The sequence below is a fragment of the Coturnix japonica genome, chromosome 9 (assembly GCF_054131305.1).
Source record: "Coturnix japonica strain WE chromosome 9, WE-NBRP24, whole genome shotgun sequence".
NCBI lineage: Eukaryota > Metazoa > Chordata > Aves > Galliformes > Phasianidae > Coturnix > Coturnix japonica.
Genome location: NC_140671.1, coordinates 4,997,094 through 5,011,181, shown reverse-complemented (window position 1 = coordinate 5,011,181; position 14,088 = coordinate 4,997,094). Strand labels below are relative to the sequence as shown.

Sequence of the window (14,088 nt, the reverse complement as noted above, 5' to 3'; positions counted from 1 at the left end):
CAGTACAACATTCATCCACATGCTTACAACTACAACCTGCTTTGCTTCACCAGACCAATTTCTGGCTGTGGAAGGTCAGGGATGATTTCATGTCTCTGCAGATCTACTTTTAACCTACCTGATGTGGCCTGCAATTACAGCCCCCAAACAGCAACTTCCACAAGAAGGGAGAGAGACACCACTCAGCTTTATTCATCGGGATGAATACTTCAAAGTTCAACTGGAAACAACCTTACAAACAGGAACAATCCCCCCAATTAACAATTAACATAATAAAATAATTAGGTACTCCAAAATTGCTGTCTTATTTGGTGATTTCCAACAGCTATGAACACATGAGAGTTAAAGTAACAGATCTGTGTGTTTCTTGAGTGTGTTCTACTAAGTTAAAGAAGGAAAAATTGTTCCAGGTCTTTGTATCCTGCTTTACAGGATGTTCAAATGAGGAATTTCAAGGAAAAAATGAAGGAATGCCACGTTGTCACCAAGTAAAAGCACTTTATGTTCTTCCCAATCTGTATCAAGTGAAATCCAAGTTACACTGCAGCCTTACTCCAAACTGACGCAAGGCACAAAGAGATGAGAAGCCACTTCCTGCAACTCTGTGAGTTGCTCCTCACAAACCAGCGCAATTCCAACTGCATTAAGGTCCTGCTCCATCAGAACCTCTTCAGACCCTGCAAGCTCAGCCACCCAGAGGTCACAGCCCCTGAAACACCCATTTCAGCAAAAACAAAGGTCACAGGGCAAGCTTTCAAATCAAATCAGAGTCCAGAAAGCAGGCACAAGCTTCATCTTTATTGTCTTCCCAGCAGTGGTCATCTTTGCAATGGAGTGATATTGCAGCTGAAAAAGAAGAGTGGGGAAGAAAACATTTAAATCTCCGTTCTGAAAGAAGCACGAATCAGATCAATCACAACCCTCCTCCATTGGTTTCCTCTACTATAGGAAGTAGCCACTGAGATCTTCAGCCCCATATCCATGATTGATACAACTCATCACCCCGTATAGTACCAATTTGACAACCCCAGCTCTCAGCTGGACTCTGCCTGTGAGACACATCAGAGCAGCACAGAGCGAAGCAGAGCTGGTTCCTCCTGCAGGAGACGTGCCCTGAGCTGATAAGAGCCCCCTACACTCTGACTGACAGCCTACCCCAGCAGGCCCTTCCCAGCCCAGCGCTTCGGAGTCAGCCCCAGGTGCACTTGTTTGCCGTTGCGGATCACAGTCACACTCAGAGGTCTCTGGGAGAAGCAAAAAAAGAAGAAGATGAGCTCTCTCAATTCCATTATGAAGAACCCAATGGCTGTGGTAGCTTCTCTGGCCATTCCACAGCAAATGCTGTAACTCATTGGGAGAGATAAGAGAACGCAGTTACAGCAGAACCAAACTTACCCCTTCACTGTGCTGTACTACTGTGGCGATGTTCTGCAGGCTCTTGAAGTTGTGCGCGTTGACAGAACCAAACTCCACAATCTCATCGTCAACCTGCAGGCCCTGGGCAGACAGAAAGAAGCTGAACGTCTGTGTTCTGTGATGACAGGTAACACTGCCTGCTCACAGGAGCTTTCCTCCAGCCGCACACGCTGTGCTAGGACACCACCCTTCTCACCATTCAGACAACTGAACATCATACCATGCCCTTAGAAACAAGGGCACACTCATTTTTCTGCCCTGTTTTATGAGAAAACAATGAGGCTGCAATGAACAGATAAGCCTTGTAAGAGCTGCGTGGTGCCATGACGCAGCAGACAGCAGACAACATGCAATTTCTGATCCCAACACAGGGACAAACCAGCTCACAGGGACAAACCAGTGACACTGCCACAAATGGGCAGCTCCCTCCATGGGAGCATTCAAGAATAACTGCACTGGTTGAGAAGGTGAATGAATGTTTGACAAACACAGAATGAAGAAAGTGTGAGTGGGATAATAACAATAATCAGTATCTCACAGCTTATACCTGCCTGTTAGCAGAGGAAAATAAGCCATGCATCCCCTATTTCCCCTTCTTAAGCGCAAAAGAAGCCATCCCCATCCACTGGCAGCCCCAGCCACGTACCGCGATGCTGGCGGGCGACTCTGGTGTCACCACGTTGACTTTGGCAAAGGCAGTTGGCAGATTTTGGCTCATGGCCTCAGCTCGCGCCTCCGCCTCATCCCTGGCGTGTTTCTCCTTCTCGCGGGCGTGCAGCTGGTGCAGAGCCTCCTCCACCTGCTTCATCAGCGCCTTGTGGTCGTTCTGCAGACCTGCGGGCGGCACCGAGCTCAGTAAGAAGCAGAATCACAGCATCGCTATGGCTTAAAAGGACCAACACAACCCACAACCCACCCCACGTCCCTCAGTACATCCCACAGCTCCTCAATGCCCCCAAACCTCCCTGAGCAGCCGTCATCTCTCGTCCTATCGCTGTTACCCGGAGCAGAGGCCGACCCCACCCTCCCCACCATCCTTTATGGGCTGCAGGCAGCGCTAAGTCCTTCCCGAGCCCCTTTTCTCATCCTGAGGAGTCCCCCACGCCGCTCCCGTCCCGTCCCCACTCACACGCGATGTTGTGCCGGGCTGTTCGCACTTGGTACAGGTCGATGTCGGCCCTGGGGAATCCCTCGCTGTCCACCAGCGGCCCGTCCATGCCCACGCCCTTTTGCTGAGGGGAGAAAGGCCGCGGTGAGACCCTCGGCAGCGCCCCCAGCCCCGAGCCCGGCCCCGAGCCCAGCTCACATCGTCCAGCAGCTGGTAACACGCCCGGATCTGCGCCTCCAGCTCGTCCTTGCGCCGCACCAGCTGCTGCACCTCGCTCAGCGTCACGGAGCCGCAACCACCGCGATCCGACATGGCGGCGGCAGGAAGAGACGCAGCGGGGGGAGAGAACATGGGGCGGGGACAGAGAGCAAAGGGGGCGGGGGCAGAACGGGGGGCGGGGACAGGGGAGGGGGGGCGGAGGGTGATGGTGGTGGAGGTGATGGTGATGATGCCCCCATGGCCGGGCAGTGCCCCCGGGGCGGGCAGTGCTGGAGGAGGAGCCGCTGTGCTCTATATCAGCCGCTGTGCTCTATATCAGCCGCTGTGCTCTATATCAGCCCCGCTCAGGGTCGCGTTCTGTGCTGCTGTCCCTGCTGGTCACATCATGGTGAGCGGGCACAGGACGGAGCGTTTATGGGGGACACGCTTCCCCCGGCCCCGCTGAGCGCTCAGTGCCCGCTCACTCACCGCCTGTCCCGCTTCTCTTGCAGACGACGTACACGGACAAAGGGGAAAAGGTGAGTGGTTCCCTGCTGGGGGACACCCCGTCCTGTGCCCCATGGCTGCCCCATGGCTGCCCTGCAGTGCTCTCAGTGTGGCGGTGGAGCAGCGCTGGGTGCTTTGCTGCCGGGTGAATCGTTAATGCGGGTTAATGAGGACAGGCTGCAGGTTTGGGTTGCAGCTGCCATCTCCTCCTCTGTGACCCAAACCCTAAACCCCAAACCCCAAACCTCCTACTGCGTGTTTCTATAGGACCAGATGCCCCTGGGCTCACTTCCAGGCTGACAACTGGGTGTTTTGCAGCCACTTTGCTCCATGTGACCGGAGCCAACGCTGTGTGCAGGACAGCCTGCATGCAAAACACTCCAAAACATCATCATGGTGGAGGGCCATGGTGACATCCATGTCACTGGGTGCACCTGCAGGAATTGCATTGGGAAGAATTCCATCTGGAGGGACTGTACAACTTCTTTTCCCTTACCCTTTAGCACCAGCGAGGCCGCTTCATCCACTTCCACTCCATCACCTTCTGGGTGGGCAATGCCAAGCAGGTAGGGGGCCGCAGGGCTGGCGGTGGTGGCCATTGGCTGCCAGGGGATGGTGGGGCCATGTATGTGTGTGTGTGTGTGTGTGTGTGTGTGTGCTGACAGCAGCCCTGGCCAGGGGCCACGGCCTTGGGCCCTTGCGCAAGGTGGGGGGTGGATGCAGGGGGTGCACACAGGGCAAAAATGCAAAGGAAAAGCAAAAACGCGTCACCGCACACAGAACGGGCTGTAAGGCTGTGCTGGGAGCACACAATGGCCCCGCACACACCGCACAGCCATGCACACACCGTGCTGTGCTGCAGGCTGCCTCCTACTACTGCAACAAGCTGGGCTTCGAGGAGCTGGCGTACCGCGGGCTGGAGACCGGCAGCAGGGAGGTGGTGTCACACGTCATCAAGCAGGACAAGGTGTGCAGTGTGTTGGGATGCACTGAGCAGCGCTGGTGGGATCCTCCCTCCCATCACTAACTCTTTCCTCCTCCCATCCTCTTCCACCCCAGATCATTTTCGTCCTCTCGTCGCCGCTCAATCCAGGCAATGAGGGTAGGTCTGGGGCTGGGGCTGTGGGTGCTCTGCAGTGTCCCCATACTGACGTCGGCTGTGGGTAGAGATGGGTGAGCACATGGTGAAGCACGGGGATGGTGTGAAGGACGTGGCCTTCGAGGTGGAGGACTGTGACTTCATCGTGCAGGTAGGCAGCACATGTGAGGTGCAGCGGGTGCCCTGAAATGGTGAGTCTGGGGCTGCTGGGTGTCGTGGCCGCACGTCCCCATGTTGGCATGGGAAGGGCCCCGGGGGCACGTGGCAGGACGGGCACTGTGCTCTGCTCAGAAAGCCAAGGAACGTGGAGCTGTGGTGGTGAAGGAGCCCTGGGTGGAAGAGGACAAGTTTGGGAAGGTGAAATTCGCCGTCATCCAGACGGTGAGTGATGAGGGCACTGAGCCCCCAAAATGCAGTGGGGTCTGTGCATTGCAGCAGTGGGCACAGAGCCTCTTCCTCCCCTCCGCAGTACGGTGACACAACACACACCTTGGTGGAGAAGCTCAACTACAAAGGGCTCTTCCTGCCTGGGTACCACGCACCCCTCTTCAAGGACCCGCTGCTGCCCAGGCTGTGAGTAGCACAGGGTCCCAACATGGGGATGGATCCCACCCCCCAGCTGCCATCAGGTCTGAGTGCTGCCCCATGTCCCTGCAGGCCGAGCGGCAAGCTGAGCTTCGTGGACCACGTGGTGGGGAACCAGCCCGACCTGCAGATGGTGCCGGTGGCAGATTGGTGAGAGCAGGGCAGGCTGGGGGGAGGCCGAGGGCAATTGCACAGAGCAGAGGTTCATTAGTGCCAGGGGCTCCAACGTGGCCGCTGTGGGTGGGCAGGTACCAGAAGAACCTCCTCTTCCACCGCTTCTGGTCGGTGGACGACAAGCAGCTGCACACCGAGTTCAGTGCCCTGCGCTCCATCGTGGTCACCAACTACGAGGAGACCATCAAGATGCCCATCAATGAACCGGCGAATGGCAAGAGGAAATCCCAGATCCAGGTGAGCACAGCGGTTGGGCTGCCACCACCACTGCAGGGCTGGGGGAAGGAGATGGGACGGTGCTGGTGCTGCAGCCATAACTGCCACTGCAGTGAGACGTTTCCCTGCAGGAATACATCGATTACTATGGAGGGGCTGGAGTGCAGCACATCGCGCTCAACACCTCCGACATCATCTCAGCGGTGAGTGCCCCAGGGCCACGTCACAGGGGTGATGTCTCACGATTAGAGTCTTCGTGTGGTGGCCACCTCCACGCTGGGCCCAAAGGGACAGAGTGGGACAGGTCCTCATGCACCGCTTGGAACAATGCAATGGGGAAGCATCGCGTTGTATCCCAATGCCTCCTGTCCTCACGTGCCTGACCCAAAGCTCCCCCCTGTTTGCAGATCACCAACCTGAAGCAGCGTGGCATGCAGTTCATGGACGTGCCATCCAGCTACTACCAACTGCTGCGGGAGAGGCTGAAAACTGCCAAGATCAAAGTGAAGGAGAGCATTGACAAGCTGGAGGTGGGCTGAGCACGGCAGGGCGATGCAGGGCCATCCCCTCGTTCCCTGATGGATCTCAGAGCTGTTTCCCTATTGTTTGTCTCCAGGAACTGAAAATCCTGGTGGACTTTGATGAGAAAGGATATTTGCTGCAGATCTTCACCAAACCAGTCCAAGACAGACCCACAGTCTTCCTGGAGGTCATCCAGCGGCACAACCACCAGGTCGGTTGGAGGGGTTCACTGCTAAAAGTAATAGAGGCGGCCTTAGCATTGAGAAGCAGCCTGAGACCTCACAGCACCACGATGCTGCGATGAACCCTCAGGGCATAACGTGGGTAACACCATCCTCCCACAGGGCTTTGGTGCTGGGAACTTCAAGTCCTTGTTTGAAGCCATTGAAATTGACCAGGACGCACGAGGCAACCTGACTGTCCTGAACCCCAACGGAGAGACCAAGCGCATGTAGAGGCGTTGTGCAGACTGTGTGCAGACTGCCCCTGGCCATAGCGAGCTGAATCATAATCCAAGTGGGAGCTGGCTGTGCTTCGTCTACAGCCCAAACTTACATGTGACAAACGGGATGTTGCTGCCAAGCTGTGATGGGCAAGGAAGGGACCCAGCCCAGACTTTGCATGGGAGAGGGAACGTGGCCAATGCCTTCACCCCAGCACAACCCCATTCAAGCCCCCAAATCCCATGCAGACTCATGGCACATGTGTAAGTTCAATCTTGAGTCATGATTTTAGGGTAGCCGCAGCATTCTAGAATGAGATGAATGAATTTATGTAATGCTGCATTGCTGTAGGAACTGTGAACTCCTGAATTAACAAAGGGTGGAATATCTCTAGTGTCTCAAGAAGAGGTTGCTGGGTTTGTGGCCACTGCCCGCCCCCCTGCGTGCTGTCACAGTCCTTGCATGGGGACTCTCCCCACTGCCATAATAAACCCGTCTGTCACAGCTGAGTGCTGCTGAGTCTGTCCTGTGGTCACTGGGGGCCAGGGAGGAGCTGAGGCTCCAGGTTCAGTGCCAGGAACTGCCGTTATTGTGTCAGCCATACCCAACACACCTTGCTAATGAATACCTGCTGACGGTGTCCCAGCCTTGGAGGTGCCCACAGACAGCTGGATGGAGCTCTGGACAACCTGCTCCAGTGGAGGGCAACCAGCCCTTGGCAGAGGTTGGAACTGGGTGGATTTTCAGGTCCTTTCCAACCCAACCGTTCAATGATTCTGTGAACCTTGGAATGTTCCTTGAAGGACCTGCAGACCTCAGAACATCTGAAGAACGTCTCAGGGTGCTCGGTGGCCCTGCATCTCTGTGCTGGCACACACCTGCACTCTGAATCCTCACAGCTCCCTTCACCTCACAGTGTGGAAGCAAAACCCTGAGTGGAGCCCACGGCTCAGGCTCCTGGGACACAGTGTGAGCCCACCCGGCAGCCCCGGCAGCCCAGGTCAAATCCTGGCACCATCTCCATGTGTCCCTTCCTCATTGTAGTCAGCAAGAGCCAAACTAGGAGAAGGAAGAGAAGCACAAGTTTCTTTTCCTTCTCTATCAGCTGCTGCATCCACCACCCCCTGGGCATCTCTTTTTCCAGAACTCAGGGCCAGAAAACATTGAAGTTGGTATCTCTAAAGGTGGGATCCCGTGCAGGCACACACGTGGTGCAGCTGCTCCGGCACCAGCCATGCACAGGGGGCTTCACTTCAATGCAGAGCTGTGTCACAGCCTTAATGCTAACGTAGTTTTGAGTTTACAAACTTGAACAGCTCACACGTTTCTCTCAGCTGTGTGACGATGCTTAACAGCAGTTCCTGCCCGCCATGATGGATTCTTTCAGCTCTCCTGGTTCCCAGCACAGTCCGGGGGCACAAAGCCCTGACTACACATGAAGCACAACGTAATTTTTCTGTAAGAAAAGTCAGTATATTTATGGTTTGCTTTATAAAAGTTACTATAATACAATGGTACATAGTATTCAATTCACAAAAATATGAACAAATATATACAGCATGACACATCCACAACAAAAACACTTGCTTCAAAACAAGATACATACTGGTGACGGATTCTATATGCACAAAACATCCCTAAATTTATAAATTTGCTTAAAAAAAAAAAAAAAAGAAAGAAAAAAAGCAGAAATCCTAAATCTTCAAAGCAGAAATTCTTTTTTTTTTTTTTTAAAGGAACATAAAAAAATAATAATTCATTTATTGCAAACCATTTTAGCTGCCCCCTTTTAAAGGAAGCCCTTTATTTTCACACCGTGAATTAAAACAACCTGTCACGGAACCAGAAAGCTGTGGGAGCTCCTCCACCTCCTCCTCACTGCCCCTTCACGTCCATCACAACCTGTTTCTTTTCACTCCAACAAATACTACAGCGGCCATTAAGGAGGAAACTCATAAAAATAATAAAATGAAACAAAAACAAAAACCCAAATAATAATAATAATAATCCAGTTGCAAACTCGCTTAAATACATCGCAGGATGTCTATTAGACTGTACACATTTCCTCGCTTGAAATAAATAGATTTTGCACATTAGGTTTCAGACTGGGGGAGGGGGCAAGGAAGAAGCCTCGGCTTGGCAAATTTCTGTCTTCAGTTTCTTAATGCTGCTTATTCCATCTATTTATTCGACCAAAAGAAAAAAAAACAACCCAAAAAGCCAAAAAGAACCCCCCGGATTTGTACAGAATTTACATTATACAAAGCTTGACACAAGCTGTAAATGCCACCAGCTCCTTTGCTGTCCTCAGTCCTTCCTCCTCCCCGTCTCCTCGCCATGGTACAGAGCTGGGATCTGTTTAAAAAGAACTCCAAATTACAATAGTCACCTTTAATAAATTATTTACATGCTCTTGAAGTACAAAGAAATCAGCAAAAAAATTTCAACATGTTTCTACAAGAAACAGGTGTTTGAAGAGAAGATTCTTGTTTGCTTATGTACAGAAGATGCTTTTTGTGATAGACTTCAAAATCCTTTTTTTTTCCTTAAATTTTCATTTTATACAGAAATGCACTGAAATGATCCCTGAAAACGGTCACAAAAACCAGAACTGAAACTACTGCATACTTTGTTAGAGTTTAAAAATGTTTGTCTGTAGAAATAAGCTGCTCTATACAATACAAATATCTGCAAGATGAGCCCCGTCCCCACCTGCCCCCACAGCCACTGCCTGGGACCCACAACGCTGTGAGTGCCCAACATCCCTCTCTATTTTGTTTTAGGGTTCGATTTAAGCAGAAAAATGGGACAGTGAACAGAATGGGTTCAGTAAATGGTAAGCAGAGTCCTGGGCAGGGCTCTGCTCAGCCCTTGCCAGTATCTCCACACCCATGATGATGGTGAATGCTGGGTCTGGCCCAGGAGCTGCACCATGAGCACTCTGCCCCTCCAGCATCCTCCTCTCCCCCAGCCCTGCGTGAGCACGAGGCAAAGCACCTGGTGGGTCAGAAGGCATCTCTATGGGCTACCTGCTCCACCTGCATCTGCAGCTCCTCAGCCCTGCTGGGAACCATCACCAGAACACATCAGGGATGGGGCAGCTCTCAGAGAAGCTGTGGGGGGAGGAAGGAAAGGGAAGGCTCAGGGCTGGCTTATCCAGCTGAGATCCTACAGGGCAATGGGTTACAGGCAGTCTCAGAAGCACCCAAGTGACTTTGGTGCTGAAGGCCTTTGGCATCCAAATCCCTTTAGTGCTCCTCCAAACACCCTGAAGGAACCCAAGCTGCAGGCTTTGCCTCAGCAGACCAGGGCCTGTCCCCTGCACACACAGCAGCCTGTGCCCCATCTGAAGCACATGGACAGGCTGGGCAACACGGAGCTCCTTGGGGCTGAGAGCACATGGGATTTTTCCCCCACAAAGCCACGCTAACATCCAGGTTTGGTGGGTCCGAGAGAAGGGCAGGGCTTCATCTGAAACAACGTCTGTGCAATCCCAATGCTTTGAAAGCAAAAGACCCAGCAGTAGCGATACCAACTGAAGCGTCAACATAAGAGGAGCCTCATCTAAAGAAAAGGAGCAGAGCAGCTGGCTTAATCCCCAAAAGCCACAGCAGAACTACAGCCCATGCTCAATGACACGCTGCTGGTGCTTCTCACAGCTTCAGGTCCTGGGCCCCAACTAACCAGTTGCTGGAGAGATTCACTAAGAGATTCACTAAGCCCCCAAACCATAGGAAACAAAACAGCAGAGATGAGACTACAGAACGCCCAACCTCAAGGCCAGTTCCCTTCCCTCAGGCAGCAATGCAGGCACATTGAGATCCCTGTAGGTCCTCTGTCTGCAGCAGGAACTCAAGCAGTTCCTAACCTGCCCCAAACCCTGCACTGCAGGACAGGCCTGGCAGCTCCCAGCAAGGAGGGCAGCAATTTCCAGGAAACTCTTTTGCAAGGTTGTATCCTCTGCTGGTGGGGAGCTGCGGTTCAACAGCAATTGTCACTAATTTGAAAAGGAACGGGAATACAGCTGTGCTATTTGCTCTGTGGGGAGATTTTAGTTATGCAGATAATGTTTGCATTTCATAATTACATTGCAATTTCCCTATAAGTCAATTACAAAGGCTTAGTACAAACAACCTCTACATTTGAAGCAGAAGAGATTCAATGCAGGCTGTAATAACTGATCCTGTCCATGCCCAAACAGTTGTGTAACACTCCTAGATCACACCCACAGAAACATTTCTTCCGTGTTTTGGCCTATTTTAACATGGAACCTCTTGAAGAACTGCAAACTTCACCTCAGCACATCTACAAGGACAAATCAGACTGAAAAACCACTCCACAATGTGCCTTTGGAGCTCAAAGCAGCAACTCATTCCCACGCTGCAGATGGGGGAGGCCAGCCTGCAGCCTGTGCTCAGGGGCACTGCCCACATCGCCTGCACTTACTGCAGGATGGGACCACCCAGGGCAAGTTACTGAGTAACTGGGGGAGGTCCGACCTGCTCCTATCACAGCAGCAATCTCCCCATTCAAGGTCAGGGCAGACAGTCCCTGCAAAGCACTGGGAAATGCAGTTAAATTTGAGGAAAATCCATATGAAGAACACATCAGTCTGTTTCCCATCAACAGGAATAAAATCTTATTATGAACATGAGGCGTAGTGTACCCTTAAAAGGAATTCTACAGAATAACAGGCTTATTTCCTACTTAATTTCAGCTCCAGAGATTTTTTGAACACTAGACAAACCAACCTACGAAAAATCCTGAAAGGGCACGTGCTGCACCACAATTCTGGGACTAAACAACTGACTGTTAGCAATGATTGCAGTACCCATTCTCCTTTGTCTGGGTGCTGAAGCTTTGATCCCCCAATGTACCAGCATGGCATGTAACCATCAGCGATGAACCCAAGGCACAAGCCGAGGCCATGGCTGCCCTGATGTCCCCCAGGGTGTCTGGCTTTGGGGACTCATTCAGGCTCACCCCTAATGGAAAGGCAGGACAGGTCACCTACAGCCTCACTGTGGGTATCTCCATGCACACACACACACGCACGCACCCATTCACACACCCTCAAGCCTCTGGCTTGCTCTGTAACATCAACCTTACATTTATTTACAGCTTACTCTGAGAAATCTGTGCAATTTCAGCCAGTCAAGCTCCCAACAAACCCTATATGGCATTTTCAGTCTCTGCTTCACATTTAAACGTTGAATGTCTTTTTCAACCAACAAAACTGATGAGGAAAAGGTAGCAGCATTTATGAAAAATGAAGGTTTATAACAAAAAAAAGGTACCATCATCATCCCATGACGGAGCATTAACGCAGGGACTGAACAGACAGAAGCTAGTGTTTGGACAGACCACGCCACAGAACAGCAGTCACCTTTCTGCGTGCGTGTTGGATCTGAAAAGGAAAGAGCACCTGAAACATGAACAGTCCTCGTAAGCATGTGCGCATTTTGCTTTCATCCGTGATCCTGGCAGAAGTGCGAAACTTGCTTGGTTTTCCTCTTCTCTTTTTTCCTTTTTTTTTTTTTTTTTAATATGTTTTTTTTTTCTTTTAAATTTTTTTTCTTCTCTTTTTTTTTTTTTCTTCTTTTTTTTTTCATTTTTTCTTTTTTTTTTTTTTTTCTTCCTTTTTGGCAAAGTGCAACCACACCTGGTTACCACAGTTTTGACATGGCCAAAGGTGCAAGTGTGACGAGAAACCTCAAGTTCAGTTTAGGGTTCCCCTGCAGTTCTCAGAGCCACATAGACATGGGATTTTTACATCCTCAATGGGAAACTTGTAGTCATAAGTAATTTCCTCATTCACATTGATGTGCTGTTTCGAGTAGATGACGATCTTCTTTTGAGACTCCACTGTGATCACTTTAGCATAACAATTTGGCTGCAGGGGTGACAGAACATGTAATGATTTAGGTTCCTGATGCCATGACCTCCCAGCCTCCACACAATTATTCTGATAGAGAGCGGGGCTGTCACTTTCCCAGACAGCCTCCCAGAGCCTGGGCCCAAGGGACTCATTGGGAAGCTGAGGGCTGGAGGCATGAAGCCAGAAACCAGAGCAGCCCTGATTGTGCTCCTCCAAAACCAGGCACTGTGGTCACCTGCAGTGCACAGGAGCCCCCATGATGTTCCACCAAGTTTGTCACAGACTAACAGTAGCTCGGCTAATACTCGGTAACATGGTTGGACATAGAAGTCTTTGAGTGCCAAGTGCAGCACAAAACACAGGGGAAAGCAGCTACTCCACCTAACAGGGCAAAACTACTTTTCCCATGTGGACACCAGGAGACCATTCCCACAGCAGAACAGCTGCTAAGATTGTTTTAAGGAAATACTTATTAGATGTGGTTGAACAGCATTCATCAGTATCCCATAGTATGGAAAGAAGGACTCTGAGCGCACTGTCTCATTGCATATTTAATTTCTCAGCTCCTTCAAATCTCTTCCTTACACAAGCTTAGATCCAGCTTTGATCTGCTGCAGCTCCTTAAGTTAATCCTAACCCTTCCTACTTCTCAGTGCGTTCCTGACCAGTTAGTGAGGACTCAATAGGTTTATCTGTATGTTAGGAACAAAAAAACACCAATACTTACATTGCAGCTGTGATTAATAAACCTGGCAAAATTTCCACACTTTGTAGCATCGATGATTGTGTCATGGTCAACTCTGAACATGTAACTGCTCCCAATGCCTTCATCCTCGTATCGCTTTTCACGCATATCAGCAATGACCTACAGAAAACCCCATGCATAGCATTAGAACACAAAGCAGGAATGATCTGTGAGCAGAGACACAAGGCTCACCACAGCTCTACTTGTCCAGCTCCAGATACATGATGCCAAAAACCCAGAAGTTCAAAATGGGCTTCTGGAGGGCTTACTCCCTAAGGATTTGATCACTTTATTTCCATGAGGTGCTGAAAACCCCACCTGCTGTTCTTATAAACCACACACCAGTCTGCCTGGCTCACACAGCTAATGCCCTACAGCAGGGACACCAGCCCCGATGTCACTCAGTAGCTTATTTCAGCTGGGTTTTGATCAGATTTCACTCTCATTCCAGCTTACCTGCCTGATGTTCTGACCCACATACTCAATCACCATCTCATCAGCTGCAATGGGCTCCATGGCAAAAAGGCCCCAGTCGTGAATGTGGCTCTTGCAGAATTTTAGCTTTTTCTTCCGAAACTGCACAGAGAAAACACCCCAGAAACCCTGAATTAGCTCCGACATGGAAAGAGAAAGGCTGACCCTAGCCACAAGCAGTGCTTCAAGTCCACCCAATTACCTTCTGTCTTTCGGTGACAGGAGGGCAGGTACAGGGGACACGGAGTCACAGTACTTGGTTTTGTACCACTGACCACTCGCTACTATGGAGAACAGACCCCCTGGGGTCTCAGTTCTGCACAGCCTTGATGATTCTTCCTTGGCCTTAATGAGCTCATGCACTTATTTATATCCATTTATCAAGCAGCTCACACCTCTGCTCCTCACAAGGGAGCACACTGGACTAGAGCGCCCTGGTTCCCCACTGGATACTCTGTTCCTATTTTTAGGTGAATTAGACCATAGAGATATTTAAGTCAGGCTAAATGGAAGCACAGAAGAGCTTGTGTACCAGAGAGAGGGTCTGTGTTGGGTGATCCACTGAGAGCATCTCTTCTGCTCACCGGGGCTGCTATAACAGCAGGGCTGCAGAACCCAGTTCCCCAGCTGAGCACCTCTGACCCACCCCATACAGAGACTTCTGCCAGAAGGCAAAGCAACAGTTCCATTCTGGACTCCATTCAGTCCTCTGGCACCCACAGA

At 51.0% G+C, this 14,088-nt stretch overlaps 3 protein-coding genes and 1 long non-coding RNA gene across 6 annotated transcripts in view; 1 reads left to right on the top strand and 3 right to left on the bottom strand.

Moving 5' to 3' along the window:
* Positions 1 to 168: 168 nt before the first annotated feature.
* On the bottom strand, positions 169 to 2,857 carry PSMD9 (proteasome 26S subunit, non-ATPase 9). The gene is made up of 6 exons (XM_015878023.3): positions 2,723 to 2,857; positions 2,546 to 2,648; positions 2,063 to 2,250; positions 1,396 to 1,497; positions 1,156 to 1,244; positions 169 to 846 (listed from the first exon to the last, which is right to left on the bottom strand). Exons 1-6 carry the CDS (start codon positions 2,834 to 2,836, stop codon positions 819 to 821), a joined length of 624 nt encoding a protein of 207 aa, XP_015733509.2. The 5' UTR covers positions 2,837 to 2,857; the 3' UTR covers positions 169 to 818.
* On the top strand, positions 2,820 to 6,777 carry HPD (4-hydroxyphenylpyruvate dioxygenase). The gene is made up of 14 exons (XM_015878022.3): positions 2,820 to 3,131; positions 3,235 to 3,261; positions 3,733 to 3,795; positions 4,092 to 4,196; positions 4,289 to 4,331; positions 4,397 to 4,479; positions 4,620 to 4,709; positions 4,798 to 4,901; positions 4,986 to 5,063; positions 5,162 to 5,324; positions 5,435 to 5,506; positions 5,711 to 5,833; positions 5,920 to 6,036; positions 6,170 to 6,777. Exons 1-14 carry the CDS (start codon positions 2,835 to 2,837, stop codon positions 6,278 to 6,280), a joined length of 1,476 nt encoding a protein of 491 aa, XP_015733508.2. The 5' UTR covers positions 2,820 to 2,834; the 3' UTR covers positions 6,281 to 6,777.
* On the bottom strand, positions 5,924 to 7,037 carry LOC146759650 (uncharacterized). Its single transcript, XR_014949109.1, has 2 exons — positions 6,897 to 7,037; positions 5,924 to 6,057 (listed from the first exon to the last, which is right to left on the bottom strand). It is a non-coding gene; the product is annotated as an uncharacterized LOC146759650 (long non-coding RNA).
* Positions 7,038 to 7,719: 682 nt separating this feature from the next.
* Positions 7,720 to 14,088, bottom strand: part of SETD1B (SET domain containing 1B, histone lysine methyltransferase) — a 43,461-nt gene continuing 37,092 nt past the window's right edge. For all 3 annotated transcript variants that reach the window (XM_015878017.3, XM_085555672.1, XM_085555673.1), the window contains 3 exons: positions 13,348 to 13,467; positions 12,874 to 13,011; positions 7,720 to 12,161 (listed from right to left, as the gene is read on the bottom strand). In XM_015878017.3, coding sequence (XP_015733503.2) covers positions 11,988 to 12,161; positions 12,874 to 13,011; positions 13,348 to 13,467 — 432 coding nt within the window. In that variant the 3' untranslated portion in view covers positions 7,720 to 11,987. The remainder of the gene's footprint in view (positions 12,162 to 12,873; positions 13,012 to 13,347; positions 13,468 to 14,088) is intronic.

What these genes read in the sequence shown, in the direction of transcription:
- HPD (XM_015878022.3), top strand. Translation starts at nt 2,835, where the DNA reads ATGGCGGCGGCAGGAAGAGACGCAGCGGGGGGAGAGAACATGGGGCGG. An exon ending in ATGGTGCCGGTGGCAGATTG is followed by an intron (nt 5,064 to 5,161) that starts GTGAGAGCAGGG and finishes GTGGGTGGGCAG; the next exon opens with GTACCAGAAGAACCTCCTCT. An exon ending in AGAGGAAATCCCAGATCCAG is followed by an intron (nt 5,325 to 5,434) that starts GTGAGCACAGCG and finishes GTTTCCCTGCAG; the next exon opens with GAATACATCGATTACTATGG.
- PSMD9 (XM_015878023.3), bottom strand. Translation starts at nt 2,836, where the DNA reads ATGTCGGATCGCGGTGGTTGCGGCTCCGTGACGCTGAGCGAGGTGCAG. An exon ending in AGTCGCCCGCCAGCATCGCG is followed by an intron (nt 1,498 to 2,062) that starts GTACGTGGCTGG and finishes CTGTCTGCCCAG; the next exon opens with GGCCTGCAGGTTGACGATGA. An exon ending in GCTGGGAAGGGCCTGCTGGG is followed by an intron (nt 847 to 1,155) that starts GTAGGCTGTCAG and finishes CTTCTTTTTCAG; the next exon opens with CTGCAATATCACTCCATTGC.